A 16,231-nucleotide genomic window follows, 5' to 3' on the forward strand; every position below is an offset into this window, starting at 1 on the left:
TTAAATATCCTCCATACCAAATTCTTTGTTTCAGTAGGAGAAGAGGACAACACAAGCCTCAGTATCTGACAACAAGACTTTCACCACTCCTTTGAGGCCAGTGCCCTGATTCATGCTGGCAAAGGGGCAGATCCTGCGCCTTGTCCCGCCATGGGAAGGCACGTGCCAAGCACAGCTCCAAGTGTCCTCAGTGCCAGCCCATAAACTGGGACCAAAACATCTGGAGGCTCCTATGTGCAATGAGTTGGGGAGTCTCAGTCGAATTTCCAGGAGAAAGGCCAAGACTGACAGCACACGCTAGCTTGCTCCCACTTGTACCATCAAGGAAGTACAACATAGCCTTCAGCTCTTGACATGGGCAACTCAGCACCTTTCAATCTATTTAATTATTTTTATGAACCTTAGGACTAATATGTACCGTCCTCTGCATGTCTGCTATTTAAATGACAAGGACACTGCTTTAAAGAGGCTGCCCCAGGAATGATGTACCTCATTAGACTCCCCCAGCTGATGACTGTTTTAAATACACTACAGAAAGAAACCAACATGCACAAAAAATTAAATTATTTTTACAAGACAGGAGTCAGCAAATCCCAAGTAAGCCAAAAAATCAGCTGCAGAGTACACAGAGAGCACTGAGTAACATGGAAACAGCTCCCACCCTCAATATGCTCTCACAGAGAGTCATTTGTGTTGGACCCAAGCTTTATTTACTCAGCTCATAACAAAAAAAGCTATTAGCAGAAGGTTACGGTAACTGGAGCAATTGCTGTAAAATAATGGAGCCCATAGTGGTTACGACTCTGTGCACATATACATTTAATTGAATAAATACATCCATTCAGCTACCGCATTTCACAACTCAGCCTTCCTGCTTGCAGTAGGGAATGTTATTCCCATTAATTGATTATTGTTACTGCTCTAAAACACCCTACACACTTGTTCATACTTCCATTTAGTTTTCCAGGATACTACCACTGGCACTGTAAAAAGGGAAATGTGTAACCAAGCCAGCCCCGCTGACACACAGCAAATGAGAACACAGATCTCTCCCCAAAGGGGAATAATTATAAAAGGCTGCAGGTTATCAATGGATCAGTGGGTTAGGCCAATGTAGTTAATACCAGTATATCCACATGAAGCCATATAATTTAATCTGATCACGGTTAGTCCATGGGGAAGACAACCCAGTAAATCTGATGCAAAGACACCTTTCAATAATGAACAGGCATCAACACCACTCACGCTGGCAACAGCACTGCTTGTAGTTTAGTGTTAATAATTTGTCTTTCTCAACCCCTTGGAGACTGTGGCAAAAAGGAAAGACTCTCCAAGTCACCCGTAGGAGGATGCTTTTACCGAACAAAACGATTACAAAATTCCATCAAGTCTTTAGGCTAAAAATATTACATACCTATACAAGTGCATATACAAGCAAGGAGAAAAGCAATTATTTGGAACAAGTGCTCATGCTTCGCAAGTGCATGTGCCCACATGGAGGCGGACAAACTCACCAAGCAGTTTGTGGATATTGAGCAGGTACACAGAGGAAATAGAACAGATAGGAAGTCAGCTAAGATCCACTATAAAAGACCTAGTGGAAGCAGGCTTTAAAAGGAAAAGTGTTAAGGAAAGCACAAGGCTGGCAGTGCCTTAAGTGGGTGAGCTCAGAGAATCATGTTCCAGCAAGAAGAGATAATGTGAACAAAGTACCCATGTTGTTTGCAGACCACAAATGAGCACACAAGGAAGGAGCACGGCCAAGTGGGAAAGGCTGTGAAGAATGAAATGGATAAGCAGCCAGGATGGGCAGAGCTATACAGACCTCTCAAGCGGGTCCTAAAGACCTTCCAATCAATACGCATCAACGGAGGGCCTCGAGAGGCTGGAGATGTGACCTGTATGCTATAAACAAACAATTATTCCACTTGCTATGGTTTAGAAAGATAGGTTCAAACATACACTTCAAGAAATTTGAGAAATTTAGAAAGGGTAAGACTGAGCAAAATGCAGTCATCCTCTGTGCAAGAGACTTTTCAGTAGTTAGAGACAAAACTAGCAAGCAGCTACAAGAAACATAAGTGAATTTCTTGACAGGGAAAGAAAAAAAAAGTAAATCACAGAATGAAAAAAATGTTCTACAGAATTAGGAAGGGACAGAAGCAATGCCCATCTCAACACATTTTTGTGGGTACTCAGGGTCCTCACTAACTTAACACACACTTTACACTATCATGCTGTTGATATCAAGCTATGTAAAGAAGAATATAGATTTCCAGCCTGACAGCCAAACATCTGCAAAATTTGCTCTTTCAGCTCCAAAATATTCATGTTTCTCAGAATTATGTGGTGTGTCCCCCAGGAAACAGAACTCTGAAAGCTTCAAAAATAGCAAAAATCATTTGCTATTATGAAAGGTGCTGTCACTGACTGCCCATTCTACAGTCCTTCAAATATAATAAGTTACATACAAGACTACTGGTTAGACAACAGGGGTAAGATCCTGCAGAAGGTTGGGTTTTTAAACTCTGATTTCTATGGCTTTTTCTTTAATGGCATTGAACACATTTTTGCTTTTGTTTATAAAATCAGAAACCCCATTTTCTTTTTAAAACTTTTTAAAAAATATTTATTACATATATTAGGGTTCATCAATATCAGATACACAGTAGATGAATGGTTTCAAAATTCACAGCAACTGCTTAGCTTACCAACGTGAGCTTCCTAATAGAAATCCAAGTTCTATTTCTTTCTATTGCCACATACAAAATGTTGACTCAAACTCTGATGATTTCAGCATCTTATGCTGATAACTTGCTATTAACTCACCACCATAGTGAGTTACTCTCAGATTTAATTCTTGTCAGTCGAGAAAATATTTCTGCTTCTCCAAAACACAACGGCTGCTGTCATTTTGACTGACATAAGCTACCATAAGTGATTTTTCAAATGGACAAATTTATCCCTGGAGACAGCAAGATTCCAACTAGGGCATGTTTGTCTTCCTCTGCAGCAAATCTTGAGTCAGTGCTTAAAGCAAGCAAGAAAGCACCAGAAGCAAGAGTGAGCATTTCTCTATGACTGTCATCGCAAAACAAAAAGTGCTTCCACACATTCGATGCAAAATAACCCCACACTGCTGCAAAGGTCAAAGTCAGCAGTGACAAAGCAGGGTCCAGTCTCCCTTAGTGGGTTAGTTCCATCTGGGCAGATGTGGAAAGAACACCATCCTGTTGAGTTCTCCTCCTACACCAATGGTAACAGCTGGAACAACCGTACGATAAACCAAAATACACCCAGAAAAAGCCAGACAGAAGCCTGGGAGATGAGACAGAAGAAAGCAGCTAAAGACACATCCAGCAGTGCTGAGTTTTCTATTTTACTGTTCCTCCGCCCTGCCACAAAGCAGGCCAAGAACAGCTCTATGCCCCTGAGCATACTACGCTCAGGCCCACCCTTGCACCACCAGTAACTCAGGAGCACTCATCACTCCTCATCACTTACTGCTTGACTCAAGAGCTGCCCCTTCTGGGATTTCCTTGAAGTCTTTCTTCACGTTACAGCAGTTTCTGCAAGCCAGTGAGGAGTCTGAAGTGGTGGGTCCTGAACATGTGGCGTATGTATCCATGAAGTTAAACACTGAGACAGCTTCAGCAAACTTAAAGAGAATCTCTGACGCATTAAAGATCAACACAGCATTCTTCTGAATGAGCCACACAATCTGGCAGTGCTCCCTCCAACATCAATATCAATTTCCTCCATCTACAGGAGACAGAATAATAGCAACTTCCTCTATATAATGCAGCCCTTAATTGTCCCAGATCAAATACTGGCTCCCAGAGGCTATTCATTCCGCTCTATAGGTAACCATGTCCTAGACAAGATGCAACAACTTTTATCAGCAAATGTTAAATGCTGCAGGAAGCCCAGAAGGCACTTATGGAGACTGCTAATAACATTAATCTACCACATCACTGCACTGGCTCTAAATGAACATGCAAACCACTGCTGAGAGCAACGTGGGTACTCCAGTGACCAGAAAACACTTGCAAGCTCTTACTCATCTGAGAGGCAGCAAATCCATACAACCACTGTCAGATCAGGTTCTCCCCCCCCACATCAGCTCCACAACGCCTCTGATCCCCCTCCTAATGACAAAGTCTTCATTGATTTCAACGGAACTCAGCAAGACCTAGCAGAAAGCGAACTAAAGAAAAGAGGGAAATGTCAAGTGAGTCATTAGCGGGTAGAGAAAGGAACTGTGTAGTAAGTAGTCTTCAACATACTTTTCCTCGTTTAAAATAAACGATGCCACAAATTGAGGAATCCTTTGACTTTAGTGAAGCTGCAGCAATAACAAGCCCTGCACAGTCTGCAGGAGTGAGGAATTCCTCCACTCAAAGGGGTTACTTATGCCAAACGCCAATAAATACACAGGTAAAATTAACCTGCTTGTTCGGAAACCTCTAGATGGGAGTTCCAATCTTAAATACAAGAGCAGACCTAAACAGAGAGAAGGAAGCAAACCAGCACCAAAACAGAAGTTTTTTACCAACTTCAAACAGCTAAGAAAATTCCTTTATTTTTTCATCTTTTGGCTGCTATTGCTAACATTACGACCTTTGTGTTGAGAAGGCGCTCAGATGCTGAAATGGGAGGAGAATCTATTTCCCATCATCAGCAGGAGCAGGCATGCTGCCGCTGTCTTTCTAACCCTGTTACAGCACAAATGTGTTTTCTTTTGAACATCCTTTGGTGCATACTCCCATGCATGCATCTTTTTGATTTGATTTGCCCTCGGTTACCACAACACAGCCCTTTTTCCTAGGGCTGGTTACTACAGCAACAGAGTCTGAGTTTGGTAGCAACACACTGCAGGCATCAAAAAATCTGCTATTAGCTCAAGAAACATGAAACTACATGTCAGCAGCCCATGCCACAGAGCTATCTTCCTGTAATATCTCATCCCATCTCTCTAATTATGAAACTCTATGAATCCCCACCTCCTTGGCACAGCACAAGCCTGAGCAACCTCTGCCTTCAAAGGATGCACAACAGAGGTGCACTGCCCACCATCTCCTGTGTGCCTGTCACTGCAGAGAAACCACAACGAGCCAGATTTGATGGACTTCATGGCCAGAAAAATATTATATTCCACAGATGCTATTACTTGCACTAGCGGTTAAAGCCAAAGTTTCGCTTGAAATTCCATATGGTATGACATCTATATTCTTCTGCACATGCGTATTGGTACTAACACAAAAGAAGGTGGGTGGAGGGGGTGTTCTTCGTTTTGGGGGGGGTTGGAGAGTTTTTTGTTTTTTAAACTAGAGGAGTTTTCCTGTATTGTCATTTCACTGCAGAGACTGTATTAGATATCATATTAAGTTACTCCACTGAACTCTTGTAAAACTCAGAAGGAAGGAAGAAAACTGTCGGTGCACAGTTATTTCTATCTAATTCACTGCCTTGGGACACAGGAGGGTTTTTATTGCAGCAGGTGAACAATTACTAGTACTTAGCTGTCAAGCAAGAGACTGCTTCTTCCCCCCCAGCTACAATACAGCCCAAATGCAGCATATACGTACTCAACATTAGCAATATACTAAAGACAGCATGGACTGGTCAATCTGATAATTTCTCAGCTGCAGCCAGCCATGATAGAAAGTTCAGCCAGACTATTACCACTGTTATTAATTAGTTTCTATCCTGAGAGAACAACCTATGCCAGATTTGCTCCTAATTTAAACTGAGGGAACTTACCCAAAAACGTTTTATCCGGTCACACACAGCGTAGCCCCTACTGAGTGAGCGTGCTATTATGAGAAAGCAAACTGATATAAATATAGCACAGTGACAGTATACACTCTGCAGTTATTTCCTCTGCGAAACAGAGGAGAATGAAGTGGGTAAGCTGCTCTTCTGCTAAGGCCACTGAAAATTACATTGATGACATCAACAAAAATAATCAGTTAAAGACAAATCTGAGCAAATAATTCTCAAACAACATTTTAAACTCGGGAATTTGACCTCCTCTCAAGTATTCACAAACCTGAGAAGACACATACATTTCCACCAGCTTCTTCTCCATTTATGTTCATTCACAGAATAGATTTTGTCCTGTAATTTCTTCCTGTTAGCTTTTATTTTTACCAGCCAAATTGACTGCAGGTTGATGTAAGAATTAATCATCCCATATCTGAAAACTTACTTGTGATGGATAGGCTGGGACAGGGCAGATACTAAACTTCATTATTGGTATGGCTGATTGGTTGAGTGTGCATACACATGTACTCTTCTGCAACCCATAATTCATACGCAGAAGTTCAGATTATGATTTTCATAGCTAAAGCCAGTAAAGCTAACAACCCCAAAATGCTTGGGTTTTTTTTAAACTCTACATGTACAAAGGAACATGGTTAGAAGCATATGTCTGAAGGAAAAATAATGAAGCAGCATATAGTAAGCAGAAATCATTTTCTGGCAGTATTTTCCCAGCTAGAGTTGAACTGCCAACTTTAAAGAAGTTATTTTAGCATACAAGATGAATGTATCTCAGGAACAAAGAGAATCACTCTTCCTAATCCTCCTCTCATGCACCCTCCTCAATCCTGTTCTCAGACATGAAGCATTGCTTAAAAAATGCCCATGGAACAGACTGAAAGAAGTTGCTGCTTCTCCCTGTAGTTATTTATAATAGATAATCTTAGAATCACTCTTAATTCCACCTCATCATTTATGGTGTTGGCAAAGTTGCTCCAGTGAATTTAGTCTCATTACTCACATTTCAGGTTGTACAGTATCTTGTATTTTATATATCATCCTGCTTTATCCAGTGGATCCCTCACAAGCACTTAGAGAACTGAGTGAAGATGAATAACAATCCAAGGACATAGCTAAATGCTGAAATACTACGATTTTGTGGCCAGTTTCAGGAAAACATGGACACATTTTGAATATGCAGAACCACCTCTAAGTAAAGTAGCAACACATCCAGAAATACCACAGCATGCTATACAGTTACTCTTTCCAACAGGCCTCTGCACTATCCCAAGACACTGAACACCATTCAGAAAGTCAGCAGGACTGTTCAGCTTTGCTGTCTATGGTCATACCCCAGCTGCATTCAGTTACGCTTGGGAACTTGATAAAAATGTCTTCGCAAAAAAAAAAAACCAAAACCAAAAGACAAAAATCAACAGTAATGGCATAATCCATTCAGTTGAAAGTCATGCCAAGACAGAGATGATGGAACAAGTGCACAGAGTTTTGGCTAATAGAAACTACACGAACAAGTGCAGAAGGATCACATTAATGGCAGCACACACTTCACTGATTTATTGCATTGGAGCCATTTATCTAGTGACAAGTCCTGCAGAAAGAAGAATGAGCCAAGCTGATAAGTTCTTTCAGAGAACAACTTCACCCACAACATCCTCTTTAAACCTGCTGGAGAGGGTACTACTGCTGAAACCCATAATTATCCCAATAACAGAGACGTTTCATTGGGTAACTGAAGCCAAATTTCATATCATAACCATCTGTAAGAATTTTGCAACATGATCACCAGAATCATGAGTTCCACTTCAGGCTCACCATATCTCAAAATAGACCTCACCAGCTTCCGCATCCCATTGCATTACAGGGATCACATTATCTGGGGTCCTGCCACAGCATGCTGGGTCACAGCTCCTACTCCGTAACAGGCACTTCCTTGCTAAAATGTGGTGGTGGCAGTGACAAGACATGCATCTCCTCTCAGTCCCCTTATACTGCATTGATCACTCAGACACAGACAAATGCTTTGGAGCAGGAAAGGAACTAGGGTATCTTGGGGGGAAAAAAAAAAAAAATCATCATCACATATGCCACTTGGAAATTCTTCAGCTAAAACTCAACTGTAAGCCACCGATATCAGAATTTAAAGCATTCTGGGCAAACACAATAGAAGGAGTGAGCATCTTCCTAATCATCCAGTAATGATCACCATGGTTGTCAGCCTTTACCATTGCTACAATACAGGCAAATATCACTGTGTTTCCCTACTGCTTACAACTGCTTGGTGTAGAGACCCATGCCAAGTTACCTTCACAAGCACAGCAGCACGTGGAGAAGAGGCCTCAAGGCATCCCTTCCACTGGCATCAAACAGAAAGCAAAAGCGAGATGCCAGCCCGCAAGGAAAGTCTTCAGTGAGAAGAAGTTCAGAGAGCCTTACCTATGTACAGGGAGGAATCTTTCCGCCTCACATGGTCATCAATGTAGGAAACTCCCAGGGGCTGGACAGGGGTAGCACCAATGCCCAGGAGGACCTGTGCTCCAATGAGCAGCAAGTACATCATGTTGGTAGCAGTCCTATTCCTGCAGATAAGGTCCGGGTCTGGTCCCTCATCACTGGTGGACCCGTTGGCAGCACACACATCCCTCCCTTCAGCCCCCCAGCGTATTTCTCCCGATTCATATTCGTACTGGTGGGTCAGAAATTCAGGCAATGCAGAAAGGAGGGCACCCAAGGCCATGACTATCCCTCCACATCCTATCAAGCGTGGCCGGTGTCCTCTGGCTCCGAAGTAGCTCACGAAGAGGATGAGGGCCAGGTTGCCAATCTCGAAGCTGCTGGCAATGACGCCCACATCAGCACTCTGAAGGTTGAATCGCCGCTCCAAGGTGGTTAAAACACTCACCTACAACAGAGAAATCCAGAGAAGATTACTGAAAGGGAATACAACCTGCCTTCTGTCCTCCCCATATGTCCTACTAAAGCATAAGTTTCCCTGAGTTTCCCTTGGAGCCAAAAACATACACATCAAGGGCATCCAAATCACAGTATAGTAATAGCTGACCTCCAAGCACGATCTGACTATTCAAATACAGCCACATCAGAAGGTCCTAATACCAAGTGACATTTCACAGCCTACCACCTGTCTGAGCACATGTTCACTTCCACATTCCTGCGTACATCGATGTATATTTTGGGTGCCTGCAGAGACCCATGACTCCATGGTTGGTTAGCCTCTCTTTGGGCTCCCTTTCTATTTGAATGCCCAGCCTTTATGTTGCAAACACTGTCCTACAGAACCAAGGCGCAAGCTACACCAAGCCTCACATCATGCCGGGCACGCAATCTTTCTCTTGGAATGAATCGCAGTTAGCAAGCAGCAGAAAACCTTGCGGATACTTGGCTCACACCAGCACAAGGCCATCAAGTCAGTCAGAGACAGTGATGCACAAACAGGCAATTTGGCTGGCATAGAAGGCTTCTATTAAAGTATATAAATAAAATGCTGATCAAAGGGTTTAAACTGTTTGTGGATTAGTTAATGACTGGGATCGTCACTTACATAATATTTTTGAGAAGACAGGCCAATTAAGGTTTACACAGAAGATTTAAATCCACCACTAAGAAGGGAAGATTTAACAAATAGTGGTTATTTAACACTAAGAAGAGAGAAGCACGTGAATAGTCTTCAAATATTGAACATTGCTGCAAAAAGGAATGACCTGTTCTTTGTTTTCAAAATGGGCAGGAGAAGAAGTGGCAGGTTTAAACCACAGCAGAGATGATTCAGGTTAAATACAAGATGGGAAGAAACCAGACTTTTATTGGTAAGGATTGTGAAGCACTGAAATATGCTGCCTGGAGAGGCTGCAGAGGTCTTTAAAAGAGCATAGACCAGCATCTGCCAGGAAAGACACAGGTATGACTGATCTTGCCATAGGGCAGGAAAACGAACCAGATCATCTCTTGAGAGCTCTTCCAGTCTTGATTACATGGTGCAATGAAACACAATGTGGCTTTTCTGCAACAGTCATAGCACTGATCAGAGTATGAAGATGAAACATTAGGTACCTCACTTGCTGTCATCCCTGCTCAAGGGAGAAAACTCAGCGCATACTCACATCTATAGCAGTGTCCCCTTATACAGGAAAAAAAATAACAAAAGAAGCCTTGAACATGTCACAGAAACGCCAAAAACTTTTACCTTGGATAAAAGACTACCCTGTTTTTCAGATTGCAAAATATGAAGATATTTAAGGTTGTCCTAAAACAGGCAGGTTCCTCTATTCAAAAAAAATGTGATAAAGACCTCAGAGCAGAAGGTAGCCCCTGGATAGAATAAAAATAGCCTCCCACTGGAGGCACTGAAAATCTTTGCTGATAAACCTCACAAAGCAGGAGCCAGTCTGACCGACTTTAAAGTATTCTGACAGCAGCTCTTCTCCGGGGGCAGTTAGCCTCTGTTAGGGTACACCAGGGCACAGTTGGACAAAGACAGCCCCATTGGCAACAAAATGGAAAAATGGAAACAACCCGCTTCTGCTGCTTTGCATAAGCAAAAGCTCCCAAACCTGACCCTGATAAGTGTCCAAGTCAGATCTTCAAAAACTGGACTGTTTTAATGATTTCTGAAAATTCAGCCTTCATCCCATACAGGCAGTTATCGTTTTATACTACCACTGTAATCCTCCCCCACTAAAGAGCCAAGAACTGAGCAAGGCAAAAAAAACCCCAAACCCTAAAAATCAAACCCTATGACTGAAGGCAATGCAATAGCAATAATTCTTCCCATGCCAAAGCCAAGCGAAGATATGCGTGTCAGAGGGAGAGGAGATCGCCACTTCATCTGAAACACCGGTGCAGGTACCTGTTGGGATGAAACGGCTCTGTGATTCACCAGGGGAAACGATGTTCTCTTGTGCACAGCATGGCCTGTCCCCACTCCAGCGACATCGGCCACGAGCAGCGGCCATCGGCTCAAGGAGCCACAAGTCGCCATCGGCTTGGTGAGCAGTGCTTGAGCACACACCCTACAGCAACATCAATGTTCCCAACCCTCTACGGGAGCCAGGGCAACAGACCTGAGCAGATGGGGACAGACACTGCTAGAAAACAGTACGTTGGTATTTTCAAAGCAAGGCACACCAAGGTGGAGGGATACGGACAACATCCCATTGCCCCAGGCAGCCCCACCAGGCACTCATGCGACAGAGCTACATTTATCATCCACAACACAGGACTGCTTTTATGGCAAGCTGTCATCTAACAGGGCAGGTGCAGTCAGACTGACAGGACTCCAGATTTCAACACCACGCAGCAAACACCAACAAACTCTAAGCGATGCAAAGCCCCTGCTATGGGAGCCCTCCTTCATGCTACCACCCCCAGCACATCCCTAGAGGAACTCAGCTATAGTTGAGGTTGCATGAACACCAATTTTGGCAGAATGGGGAATGTCTCCAAGATGAGTATGTAACTCTGAGCGTACAAAATCATGTCTATAGTGCTCATTTCTGAGTTGTACCTAGATAGGAAGCTCATAATTACTCATTACAGCTGTGTAAACTGAGGCATAGAGAGCCAAATATTAATGAGACAAGTACAGTCAACAAAATTAATTTGTGATGGAATAATTTAGGCTGGAAGACTGAAAGCCAACAGAAATGATTTCCCAAGGCCAACTGGTATTAACCAGCTTTGGAAGTCTCTCCCACATTTTGACCTGGCTGCCAAATTTTAGGCTTTTACCATATATATATATACAAGTGGCTAGAAAGCAGGATAGTATTTAGAAACATTTGGGTGCAACACCTTACAAGGGACAGATTTTGGACAGATGAATTTTAGATAAAAAAACTCCACCATTTCTAAGTGCAATTCACAGTGACAGGGACAGTAAATTGGTGACAAACCTGGGAACTAAAACCAGAAGTCCCAATTGTCATTCTGCTCTTATTTCAGTGGGACTTCAGTTGTTCTCTTCCTTTTTACAAAAGCTAAACCACTCACAATAGGGAAACAGAGTCTCACCATCCCCTAACAGTTTCTTGCTTTGCTTTGGTGAAGAGATTGAAACAAAAGGAGGAGGAGGACAACCACGACAATGACACAAAGCAAATGACACAAAGCAAGCTCCAACCCTCCTGATAAAAGCTGGCAGGAGTTCTCCTTATTCCTCTGGCCAGACCACACTATGTTTCCCAGCTTGCTCCTTCTGGCTGTAGCACTGCCACCCAGTGCTACCAGCTCTGCCTTTATTAAGTGGGGTGTGGGGTGCAGGGGCGGGCACGGTGAAAAAACAAAACCATCACATCAGCCTTGAGCATCCAGAGGAAAACAGCATCCAAGTACAAAGCGCTGAGACCAGCATCAGCAGAATAGCCTCCAAAACACCGACAGTCACCGGGGGGGGGGCGCAAATCCCAAAATAAAAATAGGTCTGGGAAATAAACTGTCAACATGCAGATTTTTAGCCAGAGAACACCAGGAACACAACTACACTACATCCAGGGTGGCTGCAGACCAGACAACGCAGCCCAAATTCTTGCTTTGACATTGGCTGTGACCTTAAATACACAGGCCGACTATAAAATCGGCATTAGCACAGCAGAGATGTTACCTGCATTTATTCAAAACAAACCTCTGCCCATGGCTAGAATCATTCTCCCACCCTCCTCTATACCCCACCTTTATGGGGCTTCCTGCATAGAAGATGTAACCTGACTAAACACTTGCGGTTTGCATGTGGGATGCTCCTGTGCCCTTGTAACTGTTAGATAAAGAGCACTGTACTGCCCGTATTTCCTTTCACAAGCCTGCTCCCCAGCAGATAAGCGATTGCCACTCCTAGATACGAACTCTTAATTTATCAAGAGTTACATAAAATGTTGCAAAACACATGACAGGTCCCTTTAAAATACTGACATCATGTGAAAAGGCTGCAAGGATTATAAAGAGTCCCTGTGTGCTGAGACCAGGTTGAGCATTCAAGAGTGCAGCCCCCGTGGATGTTGGTTTAATAGCAGGGATTCGGGGAAAGAAGTGGTGCGGCAGCAGGGCGGCTTCAGATGGACAACCTCCTGCTAAAACACAGCAGGGAAACACCAGGAGCCCACGTTATTAGCTGTGAAGCTGCTATTTCCTGGCTGCTGTCAATTTACACAGCTGTTTTGCCAGGGCTGGAAAGAATAGATTAAGAGGATATTCGGTTAAAAAAAGCTTCTAACCTAAGATGAAAACAGTTACCAGGAAGCTATTACAACATCCAGTAAAATTCATGCAGACAAGCTACATGAGGCACATGTGGTTTGACCCCAAAAAGTTAGCGGTGTGGAACCACCCACTGGACCAGACAAGTCCAGAGAAGGCATGAGAGAACAGAGGTAGAGACAGCATTGTAATCGTGACAAATGCCAGTGCCCACGATGCTGGGAACAGCACTGAAGCTACAGCTTCATACTGGTATGCGCCTGTGCTGAAGAGAGCTGTACCTTGCCTGCTACTCTTATGTCCTCCTGTCTGTCCTGCAGATCAGCCCTTAGCAGGTCACTGAGGCTCTGACCAGCAAAGTACTTTAGCTGCAGCACTGTACACAGCCCTCCATCGTGCCAGCCTCATTGCCTTTTTCCCTGGCTCAAGGCCTCCACCACCCCCTTTGATAGGAACTACCTTTCTGTCTCTAACTGCATCTTCTGTCTCCAGTGGGATTCCCATTTCACCCACTCCAGACATCTTCCACCCAGTTTTAAGAGCAGCTCCACTAAGATGTAGCTACGGCATTAGAGAGATCAACAGGACTGTGTGGCTGCTGTTACTCTGCAAGATCATGTTCCTCCAGACTAAGTCTACACCAGATCAGTCAATTGGAACACCATAAACTAAATCAGGTTGGGCATCTGCACACCTTGCTCATGCAGAAAGCAGGCTCAGAATCTAGAAAGATCATATAACCCAGCCTTCTGCCTTTCTGTGAACACACTGCCTAACATACCATAACAAGAAGTAATTAAAACTTATACCATGCTTGCACTATCTCCTCTTCTTACAGAGCCATAGAAGTCTGCACACACACTTGGGTGATTCCAAAGTCTTGGGTGATTCCAAAGACTAACCTGAAAAGGACCTGGGCTAAAGGGGCCTCCTAAGTCCACCCTAAACCACTCTTCAATGATTGAAAAAGGAAAACAATCTCACATAATGCACATAGTGATAAATGACCCACATAAAAAAAAAAAAAAGAAAATAAATCAATCACCACCTTAAAATTTTCCAGCCAAAGCCACTTGTATCGCAACCCCTGCAACTAAACCCAGGGAAGCTTTTGCCATGCCATTCTGGACTTATTTCAATAATACATGCTCACATTCATCATTCCTGTCTGCCCCAAATCTATAGATCTTGGCATTTCTGAACCAAGGTAAATTTGTTCTCTCTATAGGCTGTTTATTTTATACTAATGCTCAGCAAAAATGCAATCCACAAACCCGCTTCACACTATTGCCCCACTTTATCACTAAGAAATGAACTGAGGGCTGGGGGCACCATTATTGTCAGAGACACAGTGCATTGAAAATGAATATCATATTGTTCGTATCTCCAATGATCAAGTCATATTCACCCACAGAGTCTACAGATAAGTTCATTGTATTAATAATACAGGGTTATATATAGAAAACACATTGACTTTATGCCTGAAGGGCCTTTTTAAAAGGCTTCTTTTTAATGTAAAATACATTTTCTCAGTTACGCGGTAAGAGATTGGACTTGAAGAGACATATCTGCAGTGCTACAGGGTGTAAAATAATTGCTTGGCAACTATATTCCCAAAGGAAAACAAACGCGAACCGTCTCCCACAGTCTCCATTACAGAGCCGGGAAACACAAGATTCCTCGAAGAGCCAAAGTGACCATCCCAGAAACAAAGCCGCTACTTCCATGCGCCTCCACCCACTTCTTCAGATGTCACCTTGTCCTCTCTTCCAGCAGCCACACGGGACGGGGCAAAGGACATCCCATAGCTGGAGGCAAGCTCTCCTCCCCATAGAGCTGGTACCCGTGGGCTCAGTCTCCCTTGCCACCCACCCTCCCAGCAGACAGCACAGCCACCAGGCTCAGGCTTCAAGCCCAAGGGAACGATGCTGATCCTCTGCTCTGATGTTTTTCTGCTCCACAATTCCAGCGTTGAGATGATCGCTTGTGGTCGAGCCTGATTTTTTTAAAATGCTGACAAATCCCTTGGCATTTTGCCCACTCCTTCCCTATCAGATGGCTGGGAGGAGGGCAACAAGCTTAATACTCTTTGCTCAGCCCCATGCATCAGCATTCCTTGCTGCTCCCCACCCTGCTGAAACAGTGAGGGCATCAGGTCCTTCCATCTCAGGCTGATGATCATTTGTTTCCACACCATTCCCAGTCCAACAAAGTCAGTGGAAACTTAAAAGAGGTTCTCACTGCAGATGCCAACACCTGTGCTGGCTTTGGGCACATGAACATAAGGGAAAGCAAAAAAGGGCGGTGATACGAACACACCCAAGCTGGCTCTGCTCAAGGTCTGGAAATCATCTCTGCATAGAAATTTGCATTCACATGACAGGGATAATAGACGCCGCAGCTGAACCACTGCTGAGAAGTAGGGTGTTATTAGCTTGGCTGTTGCTGCATGTGCCTATGCTGTTTCTAGGCCAGCACTGGAAAATCTGCAAGTTACTGTACTGGTGCCACAAGGAGTTTGCAGCTCAGATCTATGCCTCACTGGTGTGAAAAATTCATTTTATATTATAGTGACCAGCTCTGAGATTACTGACACATTAAGCAAATTAAGCACACATTCAAGGTCAGGATTTTCAGGGGCCTGAGTAGAAAGGGTATTACACCGTACAGCAAGAGAAACAGCACACCACGCTCCTGGTCGAGACAAGACACATATTTTTGGCAACCCCTCCTCTCCGACACCATGCAGAAAACTTTTCTGCCGTCTCTTGTACCCCACTGTGCATCTCCTCCCCACATTTCAGTACTCGCAGCATCCTATGCTACTTGCCCTCAGCCAACACAGGGCACAAAGCAAGTGTACGTGGGTAACCCTTTGCTGGGTTACACAGCTATGCCACAAACACTCACGGCAACGCTATATGCTGTTGCACGTTGCAAACAGAGCAAAGAGCAGTCAGCACCTACAGAAGATACCCTGTTTGGTCAGGAGTTGATACACCAGTGCAAAGCCACAAGTTTGTTTCAAAATAGCTCGAAAGACAAAAAAGTCATGTGCCTCTTGAAGTTAAACAAGTGTATTTTCCACTACTCTAGTGAAACTGGGATCCATACTGATCAAATATGCCACATAAAAACCTAACCTCTAACCCAGGCAATCATTGCAGCTAACAGCAATGCAACTGGGCTGTCATTATCTTCCCCATTCGCTTCCTAAGGATCCTGCACGGGACACAAGGGACTG

At 43.8% G+C, this 16,231-nt stretch overlaps 1 protein-coding gene across 1 annotated transcript in view; it reads right to left on the reverse strand.

Annotated features, from left to right (window-relative positions):
- SLCO3A1 (solute carrier organic anion transporter family member 3A1) overlaps nucleotides 1-16,231 on the reverse strand; it is a 152,084-nt gene that overhangs the window by 118,178 nt on the left and 17,675 nt on the right. Inside the window, exon 2 of the mRNA XM_072870515.1 lies at nucleotides 8,218-8,683. Coding sequence (XP_072726616.1) covers nucleotides 8,218-8,683 — 466 coding nt within the window. The remainder of the gene's footprint in view (nucleotides 1-8,217; nucleotides 8,684-16,231) is intronic.

The sequence above is a fragment of the Ciconia boyciana genome, chromosome 8 (genome assembly GCF_034638445.1).
Source record: "Ciconia boyciana chromosome 8, ASM3463844v1, whole genome shotgun sequence".
NCBI lineage: Eukaryota > Metazoa > Chordata > Aves > Ciconiiformes > Ciconiidae > Ciconia > Ciconia boyciana.